The sequence below is a fragment of the Macaca nemestrina genome, chromosome 20 (assembly GCF_043159975.1).
Source record: "Macaca nemestrina isolate mMacNem1 chromosome 20, mMacNem.hap1, whole genome shotgun sequence".
Lineage (NCBI taxonomy): Eukaryota > Metazoa > Chordata > Mammalia > Primates > Cercopithecidae > Macaca > Macaca nemestrina.
In genome coordinates this window covers 66876010-66890303 of record NC_092144.1, presented here as the reverse complement: position 1 = coordinate 66890303, position 14294 = coordinate 66876010, and the positions used below count along the sequence as shown (strand labels likewise).

Sequence of the window (14294 nt, the reverse complement as noted above, 5' to 3'; positions counted from 1 at the left end):
TTCCCAGTAGCTGGGACTACAGGGGCGTGCCACCATGCCCGGCTGATTTTTGTATTTTTAGTAGAGACGGGGGTTTCGCCATGTTGGCCAGGCTGGTCTCAAACGCCTGACCTCAGGTGATCCACCCGCCTCGGCCTCCCAAAGTGCTGGGATGACAGGCGCCCGGACTCAGGTGCCTTCTTTCTAAGCCTGTGGGCTCGGCCTCATCCCCTGAGCAAGAAAAAAGTCCCACCCCTGAGTCAGTGCTGGGCGGGGCTCGGGGCAGCCGCCCGGCCCTCCTCGGGACCCCCAGAGGCCCGTGCCGGCGCGTGCCGACGCTTAGCCTTCTGGGAGTTGTAGTTTCGATGACCGAGGCTCTGCAAGCCTTAGTCGCGGTAACTGCGAGCGCGCAGTGCCTCCTGGGAGTTGTAGTTCCTAAGAGCCGGGCAGGCCTGATGCGCAGGCGCAGTCCACCCGGGCCTGGAGCGCTGGCCACTCCGCAGCGGTAGAAGTCTTGACCTTCGCTCCTCTAAGGAAGGAGGCCCCAGGGTCTGTGTTGGCCCAGGAGGACCCGAGACTGAGTAGAAGCGGAGCCGACTCCACCAGGCTGGGAGGGGGCCGGCCAGCGCGTTCGGAGGCGATCCCGGGAGGCGAAAGTAACGGTGGGTAGTGCGCGTGTGCGCGCGTGTTCGTGCAGGCGTGTGACCGCGTGTGAGCCCGTCCCTGTGTGTCATTGTGTCTGCACCTGCTCACTCGGTGCCAGCCCATCACTGTGTCTGCACAGGCTTACTGGGCAGTGCTAGCCTGTGCAGGCGTGTGACTACCTGTGAGCTCGTCCCTGAGTGTCACTGCGTCTGCACCTGCTCACTCGGTGCCAGCTCGTCACTGTGTCTGTACCTGCTTACTCGGCGGTGCCAGCCCGTCACTGTGTCTGTACCTGCTCACTCGGCGGTGCCAGGCCGTGCAGGTGTGTGCCTGCCTGTGAGCCCGTCCCCAAGTGTCACTGCGTCTGCACCTGCTCACTCGGCGGTGCCAGCCCAGGCAGGTGTGTGACTGCATGTAAAGGCATGTGACACTTTATCGGTGTGTCATGTGCTCGTTCATGTGAAGCGGTGTCTGCGACTCGCAGCATTTCACATACACGTGTGACTGACTTTGGGCAAGTCTGAAAGTTCTCCTGGATGTGAGGTGTGTGACCCCATGTGTGCATGTCTGGGTGTGCCACTGTGTGGGCTGGCTCAGCCTGCCAGCACAACGATGGGTGACCTGGGCGTGTGAGCCTGTAGAGTGCCATGCTGTCTGAAGTGTGTGCATCCACACACACACGATGGAGACGCTGCACACGTGGGCTTTGGCCATGCTGGAGCTCTGTCCAGTGTGACTGCACACGTGTCCAGCCATCCCCTGTGGGTGTGTCCTGGTGATGGCCTGCCTGTGTGGGGCAGGTGGTGTGTGTGACCTTGTCCCTCTCTGTGCACCTCTTCACACAGGGATGCTATGTGTGGGGCTGGGTGTGTGTGTAGCTGCGTGTGTGTGTAGCTGCGTGTGCCCAGGACCCTGTGTGCATGTGTGAGTGTGGCTGCAGGTGAGGGCTTCCCACCTGCCTCCTTGCATGGGGGTTGGGAGGGCGACTGTGTGTCCCTGGATATGGGTGTGGGTGTCTCTGCATGTCTGTGTGTGTCTGGGCAGGTATGATTGTGTATGACCCTGTGTGTCTCAGAGTGTGACATCATGCATGTGTCTACCTGTGATCTTGTAATATAATAAGAAATATATGTTTACTCTTTATCCCCAGCTCCTGGTACCAGAGCCCCTAAAACCCTTGGAATTTCCTGAGTGACAGGGGTAAAAGGAGTGTCTTTTGCAGCTCTTAATGAGCCCCTTTCAATCACACCTGTGTTTATGCTAATGGAGGACTCCTGGTAGACCCCTAAGTACATTTATGCTAATGAAGGACTCCTGGTAGACCCCTAAGCACATTTATGCTAATGGAGGACTCCTGGTAGACCCCTAAGTACATTTATGCTAATGGAGGACTCCTGGTAGGCCCCTAGGATGGACTGGTTGCCAGGGGAGGTAGCCCTGATGAGCATTCCAGCCTTCAGCCAGCCCCTACCTCCTGGGAGGGGAGAGGGCTGGAAGTTGAGCTCATCACCGATGGCCAGTGTCATCACACTTATGTCAGTCACACCTGTATCATGGAACCCACATAACCGCCCTAAACTTAGGGTTTGCCGAGCTCTGGGGTTGTCGAGCACCCAGAGAGGGCACAGTGCTCTGAGCTCCTCCCCATACCCTACCCTGTGTGTCTTCCATCTGGCTATTCCTGAGTTGTGTCCTTTATTGGAAACCAGTAAGAGTAAATAAAGCATGTCCCTGAGTTCGATGAGCTGTGTGAGCAAATCACCAAACCCAAGGAGGGGGTGAGGTAGCTTTATGGCTGGTGGCTGCCTGTGCCTCCCAGCCAGAGCAGATTGGGGACTTGGTTGTTGGCGTGTAGAAAGCCCACGTGTCAGAAGTGCTGGGAGTAGACAACTTTCTTCTTCTGCCCCGGAGCAAGCCTGTGTCTCCCCTTGGGCTCCCGTGTGTGTGTGCACAATGCCCCAGGTTTACCCAACCCCGCTGTGAACCCACTTGCCCTCCCCTCACACACGAGGTGGGTACCCCTGCACACTCTGGGGATGCTGGTGGACGTGGTGCCTGAGCCGACCCAGCCTGGTCCCCACCAGCTGAGTTCTTACCAGCACACATGACTTCCTGTGTGAGCTGACCCCCACCCCACTCTACCTTGTCTTCCCTGCCTTGCACCTCAGTTGCTGTGTCCAACCCCACACCACCTTTACCTTTCCTCTACCACCCTTGTCACCATCCTGCCCCGGGACCTTTGCACTTGCTGTGTTCTCCACCCTGAACATCATCACTCCCTGCCTCAGGGCCTCCTCTTGTCCTCTTGCTGAGGCACACGCTGCGGGAAGAACATGTCGGGCAGAAAGAATAGCCCAAGCAAAAGCCCTGTCTTGACCAGATGTGGTTGGTGGTGCCTGCCTGTGATCTAGGCCCTGTGGCAGGCTGAGGTGAGAGGATCACTTGAGCCCAGGATTCCCAGGCTACAGCGAGCTACGATCACAATACTGCACTCCAGCCTGGGCAACACAGCAAGAAAGACCCTGTCTCAAAAAAACAAAAAGAACAAAAGCCCTATTTTGGGGTGTGACAGAATGCCATACTCTGGTGGCTTAGAAACAGCACTTATTGGCCGGGCACAGTGGCACAAACCTGTAATCCCAGCACTATGGGAGGCCAAGGCGGGTGGATCGTCTGAGGACAGGAGTTCGAGACCAGCCTGACTCATATGGTGAAACCCCATCTCTACTAAATACAAAAAAATTAGCCAGACATGGTGGCACACACCTGTAATCCCAGCTACGCAGGAGGCTGAGGCAGGAGAATCACTTGAATCCGGAAGGCGAAGGTTGCAGTGAGCCAACATCGTGCCATTGCACTCCAGCCTGGGCACCAAGAGCAAAACTCTGTCTCAAAAAAAAAAAGAAGAAGAAAAAGAAAGAAACAGCGTTTATTTCTGCACAGTTCTGTGGCTGGAAGTCCAAGGTCAAGGTGCCGGCAGGTTTGGTGTCTGGTGAGGGCTGCTTCCTGGTTCACAGACCGGGCCCTCTTGTGTCTTCATTTGGAGGAAGGGGCAAGGGAGCCTTCCAGGTCTTCTTTTGTAAGGGCAGGAATCCAATGCCTGAGGGCTCCAGCCTCATGTCATCATCACCTCCCAGAGGCCCCACCTGCCAGCACCACCACAAAGGGTTAGGATCTCACACAGGAAGTGGGGAGGACAAGCTTCAAACATAGCCTGCCCAGCAGCAGCAGGAGTGTGCCTGGAGGAGGCCGTGGCTGTGGCTGCAGCAGCATGAGCGCAGTACAGGGAAGGCGTCGCTGAGGATGAGGACAAGGGCTCAGGGAGAAGGCTGGCTATTGAGGGAGCCATTCGGGGTTATCAGCAGGAGGACAAATGAGAGGAAGGACGGTGAGGCCAGGCGGCCTGGGTGTGGGCCCTGGGGTGGCCGCGTCCAGAACCTCTCCCTGGGAGAAACTGGCGGTGCTGCAGAGCCCTGCGCCCGCACGCTGGCGGTTAACCCTGTGTCCGTGCCTTGCAGACATTCCTGTGCCCGCGAATGGCCGGGCTCTTGTTCCCAAGCAGATTCGAATCGGGCCCGGGGAGGGCCTGAGCTCTGTGTGTGTCACAGGCCCCCAGGCAACGCTGAGGTTTCAGGCCAGGGTGGAGCCGTGCTGAATTCAGAGTGGAAATCGGGGACAAAGTGTCAAGGCTGCAGGACTCGCCCTCTGTGACACTGTGATATAACAAGGAATCTATCTTTGGTCTCCGCCCCAGGTCCCTAGCATAGATCTCCTGAAACTCTTGTAGATTGTGGAGCTAGGAGGAGCTTTCGTTCCAATATTTGGTCTTTGATCCCAGTTTCTGACACAGAGCTTCCAAATCCCTTGGAATATCCTAGGAGGGTCTTTTGACCTTTTTTTCTAAAGAGGTGACTCTCGGTGGGCTCCTGGACAGCCTCAGGATGGGGGTGGTTGCCAGGGGAACCAACCACTTGATCTGAGGGTTGGGACTTCAGCCCCACCCCAACGCCTACCTCTGTGGAGGGGAGAGGGCCTGAGGGTTGAGCTGATCACCTATGGCCAATGAGTCAATCAATCCTGCTTACATAAGGAAGCTGCCATAAAAACCCAAGAGGACAGGGTTTGGGGAGCTTCCAGACAGCTGAACACGTGGAGGTTCCTGGAGGGTGCCCCCCGGGAGGCCATGGAAGCTCCACGCCCCTTCCCCCATTCCTTGCCCTATGTAGCTCTTCATCTGTATCCTTTAAATGATCCTTTGTATTAAACCAGTAAATGTAAGTGCTTCTCTGAGTTCCGTGAGTCACTCCAGCCAATTAACTGAGCCCAAGGAAGCAGCCGTTGGATTTATAGGTCAGAAGTGCAGGTGACAACCTACTGCTCGTGACGGCCATCTGAGATGGGGCAGGCTTGTGGGACCGAGCCTCAGCTTGTGGGGTCTGCACCAATATTGGGTTGACAGTGTTGGAATGGAGGTTAGTTGTGGGATGCCCAGCTGGCTTCTGCTGGAGTGGTTGTTGCTGGAGAGAAATTCCCACACGTGTGGGTGACCAGTGGTGAAGAGTCCTGTCCTGAGTGGTGAGAGAAGGGAAATCACAGGGTATTCCTATACCTCCCACCGCTGCAGGTCATGCATCTGCCCCATGTGCCCATTGAGAGGAGAGGGACATCACGTTGCCTGGATCCCTCTGAGATTGAGAGCCTGGACGTATGACCCACGCTCCATGCATCCTTCCCAGGTTTCCTGTCCCTGGTGTGTGTTTCTGTTTTCCACACACACCCTGTCGTCCTATCTCTGCTGGGATGGGGACTCGAGGAGAGCTCAGAGGCCGTGAATACGACTTTGGGCACAGCAGGGAGCAGCATGGAGGCGTTGATGGGGGTCTGTAGACAGAGCGATGTAATGCAGGGGTTGGGGGGCATTGGACCCTCTGGATCCAAACCAACAGGGTCTTTCTGGTGTTTGCGGGAGTAAATCTTCTCCCCTAGGATGAGCCAGAGAGGCCTCCACTCAGCCCCCCATCCCAGAGGGCAGAGCTCAAGGCCCAGCACTGTCTGCTGTATGCACACAGCCTACGAGTTAGTTCAGGGAATGCCTGTGTGTGAGGGGCTGAGCCCACACTTAACATGAGACCAAGCTTCCTGAGAGCCCCACCATGGCCCTCAGGAGAAGGGGAGGCTGGAGCCCTGTTTAGAGAGAGAAAACCAGGCAGAACCTCAGAGCAGGTAGCCATTTACCTGCAGCCACACAGCCTGGAAATGCCCCCCCCCCGCAGCAGTGTGAGCCCCCTCCTCTGGGGCTAGCCCCAGCACAGTGGATCCACAGGCAGCTGCCTCCTTCCCTCTCTCAGTAACAGGAGGTCATTTGTCCGTCTGTCTTCCCATTCTGTTAGAACTAAAGTATCAGAAGTCAGTGGTGAGTTTTTGTCCAGTGTGCAGGTCCAGTGTACACCAGGCAATTGGTATAAATCCTTCAGCATCACAGCCCCACTAGAAGTAACTAAATGTATGGCTTCTGTTATGGCTTTCTAAAAAGCACAGTGATTTCCTGGGCTTATATAAAAACAGATCCCTGTTTTCCTCTGAGAATGTGGAAAGCACAGACAGGGTAACCTACCACAGCTTGAGGTCACCATCTCTAATGAGGACCCTGGGCCCAGGGGCCAGCTTGAACCTCTGAGCCTGGGAGACCCTGGGCAGCTCCTTCACTGCCAGAGCCCTGTAGAAGGGGGGCATAGTGAGTTGAATAGTGTCCCCCATAATGTGAAATCCGGGATTGCTGTTGGCTGATTCTGTGTGGTGAGGGCTCTCTTCCTGGTTTACAGACGGCCGCCTTCTCCCTGTGTCCTCACATGCAGAGAAGGCAGAGAGAGCAGAGAGTAAGTGAGCCCCCTGGAGTCTCCTCTTATAAGGACACTAATCCTATTAAGAAGGGTGCCCTCATGACCTATTCATCCTCCAAAGGCCCCACATCAAACACTGTCACACTGGGAATTAAAGTTTCAACTGATTTTTTCCCCAGAAAAGAAAACTGTCTTTCCAGGTATCTTAGCTCTGGCTTACAAACAAACAAACACATCACAGATTAGGTGGCTGAAGCAAGAAACACTTATTTCTTCACAGTGCTAGAGGACGGGAGTCCGAGATCAGGGTGCCAGCATGGTCGGGCCACGCTGAGGGCTCACTTCCTGGCTTGCAGACGGCTGGCTGCCTTCTTGCCATGTGTTCACCTGACAGCGAGCTCTGGTGTCGCTTCCTCTTCTTAACAAAGCATTAGTCCCTGCCAAGCGCAGTGGCTCACACCTGTAATCCCAGCACTTTGGGAGGTCAAGGCAGGTGGAACACGAGGTCAGGAGTTTGAGACCAGCCTGGCCAATATGGTGAAACTCCGTCTCTACTAAAAATTCAAAAATTAGTCAGGCATGGTGGCATGCACCTGTAGTCCCAGCTACTCTGGAGGCTGAGGCAGAAGAATTGCTTGAACCCTGGAGGCAGAGGTTGCAGTGAGCCAAGACTGCGCCACTGCACTCCAGTCTGGGCAACAGAGCAAGACTCCATGTCAAAAAAAAAAAAAAAAATTAGTCCCATTGTGGGGGCCCCACCCTCATGACCCCTTCTAAACCTAATCACCTCCCAAAGGCACCATCTCCAAAAAGCATCACCTTGGGAGTTAGGGCTTCCATGTATAAATTTTGAGGGGATACAATTCAGTACACAGCACCAGATTACAAGGCCGTATTTTAAGAGCTGACAGATTCATGCTTTTTTTTCTTTTAATTTCAGGGATGTTTTAAATTTGTTTTTAGTTCCATTAAATCAGTGATTCCTAACTGGGGGCAATTTTGTCCCCAGGGGAGGGGACACCTGGCAGTGTCTGGAGACTTTAAAAAAAAATTCAGACAGGGTCTCACACTGTCACCCAGGCTAGAGGGCAGCCGTGTGATCACCACTCACTGCAGCCCCAACCCCCTAAGCTCAGGTGATCCTCTTGCCTCAGCCTCCTGAGTAGCTGGGACCACAGGTGCACAACACCATGCCTGGCTAATTTTTTTTTTCATTTGTAGAGATGAGATCTTGCTGTGTTGCCCAGGCAGCAGACAGTCTGAGACAGTTTGCTGGTCTCAAACTCCTGGGTTCAAGCAACCACCTGCCTTGGCCTCCCAAAGTGCTGGGATTACAGGCATGAGCCACCACGTCCGTTGTTACAACTCGGGGATTGAGGGGTAGTGTCCCTGGCATCCAGTGTGGAGAGACCAGGGACGCTGCTCAACATCTCACAACCCACAGGATGGGTCCTACCACACCGAATTATTGGACTCAAAATGTCATTGGCACAGAGGTCCAGGGACCCCATGCTAAGTCCTTCCCAGTTCAGCTGTTAGCCATTTTTCCAGCTCAGGACAAGTGACAATGTTTAATTTTTTTTTTTTTTTCCTATCTTTTGCCTTTCAGACCCAGAGAAGAGATGTGAGATTGACAGCAGCCCAGGGATCGAGGATGGAGGGACTCTTGGGCGTCGCCCTCCAGGGCGCAGAGTTGGAAGGAAACTGGAAACGCGAGGGCCGGCTTGAGGACCTGCAGGAAAACCGGGAAAGCTGTCCAGCGCCAGAGGCCGTGGCCTGCAAGGGAGACCCTGCCGGGGACGACATCCGGGAACGCGATGAATTCAGCCGAATCCCAAGAACCATATCGAACCCTGCTGCTACCCAAGCCAGTGTCCCCGATGACAGCAGGCCCCAGAGCTGCAGTGCGCCCGGGAAGAGCCCGAAGCAGAGGCATCCTGACAGCCGCCAGCGGGAGAGAGGTGGCGGCCCCAAGAAGCCGTGGAAATGCGGGGACTGCGGGAAGGCCTTCAGCTACTGTTCGGCGTTCATCCTGCACCAGCGAATCCACACCGGGGAGAAGCCGTTCGCGTGCCCCGAGTGCGGCAAGGCCTTCAGCCAGAGCGTGCACCTGACCCTGCACCAGCGCACGCACACGGGCGAGAAGCCCTACGCGTGCCACGAGTGTGGCAAGGCCTTCAGCCAGGGCTCGTACCTGGCGTCCCACTGGCGCACGCACACGGGCGAGAAGCCGCACCGCTGCGCCGACTGCGGCAAGGCGTTCACGCGCGTCACGCACCTGACCCAGCACCGGCGCGTGCACACGGGCGAGCGGCCCTACGCTTGCGCCCAGTGCGCCAAGGCGTTCCGCAACCGCTCCTCCCTGATCGAGCACCAGCGCATCCACACCGGCGAGAAGCCCTACGAGTGCGCCGCGTGCGCCAAGACCTTCCGCTTCTCCTCGGCGCTCATCCGCCACCAGCGCATCCACACGGAAGAGAAGCCCTACCGCTGCGGCCAGTGCGCCAAGGCCTTCACGCAGATCGCGCACCTGACCCAGCACCGGCGCGTGCACACGGGCGAGAAGCCCTACACGTGCCAGGACTGCGGCGCGCTCTTCAGCCAGAGCGCCTCTCTGGCCGAGCACCGGCGCATCCACACGGGCGAGAAGCCCTACGCGTGCGGCCAGTGCGCCAAGGCCTTCACCCAGGTGTCGCACCTGACGCAGCACCAGCGCACGCACACCGGAGAGCGGCCCTACCCCTGCCACGACTGCGGCAAGAGCTTCAGCAACCGCTCCCACCTCCTCCAGCACCGCCTCGTGCACACCGGTGAGCGGCCCTACAGGTGCCTGCAGTGCGGGGCCGCCTTCAGCCACGTGTCCTCGCTCATCGAGCACCAGAAGATCCACACCGGGGAGCGGCCCTACAAGTGCAGCGAGTGCGGCAAGGCCTTCAGCCAGGGCTCCTCGCTCACCCTGCACCAGCGCACGCACACGGGCGAGCGGCCCTACGCCTGCCCCGAGTGCGGCAAGGCCTTCAGCAACCGCTCCTACCTGATCCAGCACCACATCGTGCACACCGGGGAGAAGCCCTACGAGTGCAGCGGCTGCGGGAAGGCCTTCAGCTTCTCCTCCGCTCTCATCCGACACCAGAGGACGCATGCCGACAGTGCGGGACGCCTTTGCCTAGCTCCTACGCCTGACTCAACACCTGGGCTCTCACAGGGAGAAGCCTGTTAACAGGGGTGCCCTAGCAGAAATCCGCGTGGACCAGAAGCGGATTAAGAGCTGAGGTTAACTGGGGCCGTGTACACTAGGCGCTGCACTACTGCATGCCTCCTTTCCTACCTCACAATGCTGTGGGGGAGATACTGTGTTATCCCCAATGCTTCCTGTGAGGAAACCGAGGCTCAGAGAAGCTTGTTCACTTGCCTGAGGGCACACAGTGGGGAAGACACAGGGCTGGGACTGTACCTCAGTCCCAGATACCTCAGTCTGTATCTGCCAGACTCCCCTGGGGTCTCCCTGGTGCAAAATTATAAATGGGGCACAAGCAAGTAGACCTGCAGAAACACCTATGGCTGGCCCTTTCTTCTTTCTTTCCTTCCTTCCCTCCCTCCCTCCCTTCCTTCCTTCCTTCTTTTTTTTTTTTTTTTTTCCCGAGACCGTCTCGCTCTGTCACTCAGGCTAGAGTGCAGTGGTGTGATCTCGGCTCACTGCCACCTCCGCCTCCCGGGTTCAAGCGATTCTCCTGCCTCAGTCTCCCGAGGAGTTGAAATTACAGGCGCCTGGCGAATTTTGTTTGTTTGTTTGTTTTGAGGCGGAGTCTCGCTCTGTCACCCAGGCTGGAGGGCAGTGACGCAATCTCGGCTCACTGCAACCTCCGCCTCCCGGGTTCAAGGATTCCCCTGCCTCAGCCTCCCAAGTAGCTGGGACTACAGGCATGCGCCACCACACCTGGACTAATTTTTTATATTTTAGTAGAGGCAGGGTTTCACCATGTTGGCTAGGATGGTCTCGATCTCTTGACCTCGTTATCCACCCGCTTCGGCCTCCCAAAGTGCTGGGATTACAGGTGTGAGCCAATACACCCGACCTAATTTTTGTACTTTTAGTAGAGGCAGGGTTTCACCGTGTTGGCCAGGCTGGTCTCGAACTCCTAACCTCAGGCGATCCGCCCGCCTTGGCCTCCCAAAGTGCAGGCCTGAGCCACCGTGCCTGGCCAGCTGGCCTTTTCATTGTGGATTTTATTATTGAGTAAGCACTTGCTCAGTAAATTTAATTCAGTTAAAGCGAATAAAAGGTTTGGTTCCTGTGGCCAACTTGGCATATTTACTAAAGGAGCAGAGTCTAAAGAAGAAATCTGGATTCACTAAGATAGAAACAGTGCTTAGAGAAAATGAGCAGGAGAAATCTAGAACTGGAAGTTATTCTAGAAGAAGGGAGTGCCTCTCCTCTACAAAAGATTTTTAGAGTGGGCCTAGTCTTTTTTTCGGTATGAGGAAACACCTACCCATCTCCAGCATTTTTCCCCCTACCTCAAAGACCTGACTTTAATGCTTGTATCAGTCAGCACTTGCTGTGTAACAAATCATCCAGCCCTCATTTCTCCATTGACTATTTCTCATGCATCTACAGGTCAGCTGCTGGTTCTGTTGGTCTGGACCAGGCTTGATCTGGACCTGGACCAGGAGGGCTCAGCTGGGCCTATTTGATCTTCTCCTGACTCACATCTCACCTGGGTGTGTTCTCAGGGAGGTGGCAGGAGTCTGAGAGGGAGTGGACACACAGGCACGCTTTCAAGCCTCTGATATTGTCACATTTGCATCTAGTCCCACAGGCCAAAGCAAGCCTCCTAGCCAAGCCTAGAAGCAGCACAGGAAGAGCCTTCCCAAGTGTGTGGTCACAGGGAAAGGTGAAAAGTAGGAGTTAGGAACATAATCCACCTACTACAGTGGTGAAATGAAAGTTATAATCTCATAACTTCACATGACTATAATCATTGGAAGATTATTTTATGGGGTAATACATTCGTGTAGTCCACAATTTATAAAGTTAAAAAAAAAAATACCGGGCCGGGCGCGGTGGCTCAAGCCTGTAATCCCAGCACTTTGGGAGGCCGAGACGGGCGGATCACGAGGTCAGGAGATCGAGACCATCCTGGCTAACACGGTGAAACCCCGTCTCTACTAAAAAATACAAAAAACTAGCCGGGCGTGGTGGTGGGCGCCTGTAGTCCCAACTACTCGGGAGGCTGAGGCAGGAGAATGGCGTGAACCCGGGAGGCGGAGCTTGCAGTGAGCTGAGATCCGGCCACTGCACTCCAACCTGGGCAACACAGCGAGACTCCGTCTCAAAAAAAAAAAAAAAAAAAAAAAAATACCGTTCTTATTCCTGTGTCTCCCAGCTACCAAGTCCCCCCTCACTAGAAGCAACCACTTACTATATGTAAGCATATATGTGAATATTTATATGCATAGAATATTCTGGAAAGATATATAGTACAGCTTTCTTCACAAATGGTAGCATATGATATGCAGATTTTTCTACCTAGCTCTTTTTAACGATGTTTACCAATATACTTTGTATTAGTAAACAAATGGGTAGATGCTATTCCTTTAACGAAGTTTGGGCATAAGATTTCTTATGAAATAGAATCACTTACGATTGTTTCAGTCTTCCCACTGTGACTTGTTTGGCTCCAGGAAAAAAAAAAAAATCCCTGACAAAAATATTTTTCAGCTATAAGAATGCTTTTCTTACAACAAATCTTCCTGGGTCACAGGACAACATAAGCCTCCCTCTGCATAAAAAAGAACATCCTAAGGTTTCTTATGAGATTTTTCAATTACACAGAAAAGTATAAAGTACAAGTAATACCCATACATATATACCCACCCAGATTCAATCCTTAAAATAAATTTAATAAAAATACAATACCTAAAACATTTTAATAAAACATTTACCAGATTTTATAGTATATATTTACTTTTAAAATAGGTCATGAAAATATATTTTCCTGGTCTATTTAAAAGTAAATTACAGATGTGATCTCCCTTCATTACTAAATACTTTAGCTTACATCTCCAAGAAAAAGTATCTTGCTATACAACCACAATACCATTATCACACATAACAAAATTAACAATTTTTGTATCATCCAGTGTCTAATCCACAATCAAATTTCCTTGCCCCCATAAACAAAATTTGAAAAAGTGATGTAATTTATCTGAAAATTATGTTTCAAGCCTTGAAAATAACAAACCCAGATAGTCTTTAATATGTGTAACTTGTTCGGGGGGGCACTCAGAGACCCTAGTGCAGAGACACACAGGACACACACAGGTATAGACACATCTGGCTCCCTACCTGCCAGCTCCCTTAACTCTCAGCCCCACCAAGGAAGCAGTGAGGGACCTGGCAGAAGAAAGAAGGGAGTCATTATACCTTTTGACCCGTCCTGGCATTGCCTGCACAGGCCTGGGCACAGAGTAGGTCCTCAGGAAATGTCAGGCTGATTGAATAGGTGAAAAAAAAAACCTGAATTGGCCCTGTGCTCTTTAGGACCAGGGACCAAGCAGTTGGTTCTTCCCTTGGCTCCTGACTGACCACCCAGGCCTCAGCACACAGTAGGTCCTCAAGAATTGTCAGTGACTGTATGAATAGTTATACATCCCCAACACCAGTCCCATAGTCATTCAGGGACACATTTAGTTTTTCCTTATCCCCCAACCCTGCCAACATCCCCCAGCCCAGGCCAAGCACACAGTAGGTCCTCAGGAGAGGCCAAGTAAATGGATGAACACGTGAACATCCTCAGCACCAGCCTTGGAGCCCATAGGTTCAGGGACCATGCATTCTGGTTTCTTCCTGTGACCCAAACTTTGCTCAGCCCCTGTCCCAGCACACAGTAGGTCCTCAAGAAAAGCTGAGCAAGCTAATGAGTAGCTGAACATCCCAGCACCAGCCCTAGAGTCATTCAGAATCAGGGACCACAGAGACCCGAACTTTGCCCAGTCCAGCCCTCGACACACAGGTGGTGCTCAGGCAGTACCGGGTGAAAGGATGAATGCGTGAAATGCTTACCCTAGTTTACAGACATGTCAGAAAAAGAGCAGAAAGAACAGGGTCAGACCCGCTCTGCCGAGAACTGGCAGGGCTGGGGGCGTGGTCGTGGGCGTGGTCGGCGTCGGTCCTCTGAACCCTTCCGCCAGCTCTTTTCGAGGAGACCCCCTCCTAGTCGGAGTGCGCAGGCGCAGGGGGCTGGCGCCTCTCCAGTGCGCAGGCGTCTGGCGGCTCTCCAGTGCGCAGGCGTCGGGCTCCATCTGCTAGGGAGAGTTTCCCGCGGAGCTGGCACGCCCGGGAGAGCGCCGCTGGAAGGTGTGTTTGGTGTGGGCAGGTTGGTCGGCCATGAGCTCCTGTTCAGTGGCGAAGCAGCAATAGGGAGGGGTGATGAGAATTTGCCATGAACCCCTCTTGCTGTAGAAAGAGGAAAGCTCCCGGGGAGGTTAGAGTCGGCTGAGTCCGTGGAGGAGGAATTAGTCAAAATATTTCTGAGCTTCTGAAATGTAAGGATTGACAGATAAGGTAAGGAGGAACTGGACCTAGGATTCTGTGAACTCTCACAGCACTGGATGCCGAAGCTGCCCTCTGGTGGCAGCGTGCAGCCTTCTCATTAATCCCTCCCAAACCATCTCTCCGGCAATCGGAATTGCCCAGTAGGCAGTTTCACCTTTACAATTACTAACCACAGGCCACATGACTGGCCCAAGGGGTGGGCCACTTAATCTCTGTGGTTTTACTTTATTTTATTTATTTATTTATTTGAGATGGAGTTTCACTCTTTTTGC

At 53.9% G+C, this 14294-nt stretch overlaps 1 protein-coding gene across 1 annotated transcript; it reads left to right on the top strand.

Annotated features, from left to right (window-relative positions):
• Nucleotides 1-304: 304 nt before the first annotated feature.
• On the top strand, nt 305-12119 carry LOC105488118 (zinc finger protein 835). The gene is made up of 2 exons (XM_011751891.3): nt 305-641; nt 8074-12119. The coding sequence occupies exon 2, from the start codon at nt 8119-8121 to the stop codon at nt 9682-9684; it is 1566 nt and encodes a 521-aa protein (XP_011750193.2). The 5' UTR covers nt 305-641; nt 8074-8118; the 3' UTR covers nt 9685-12119.
• Nucleotides 12120-14294: the final 2175 nt, after the last annotated feature.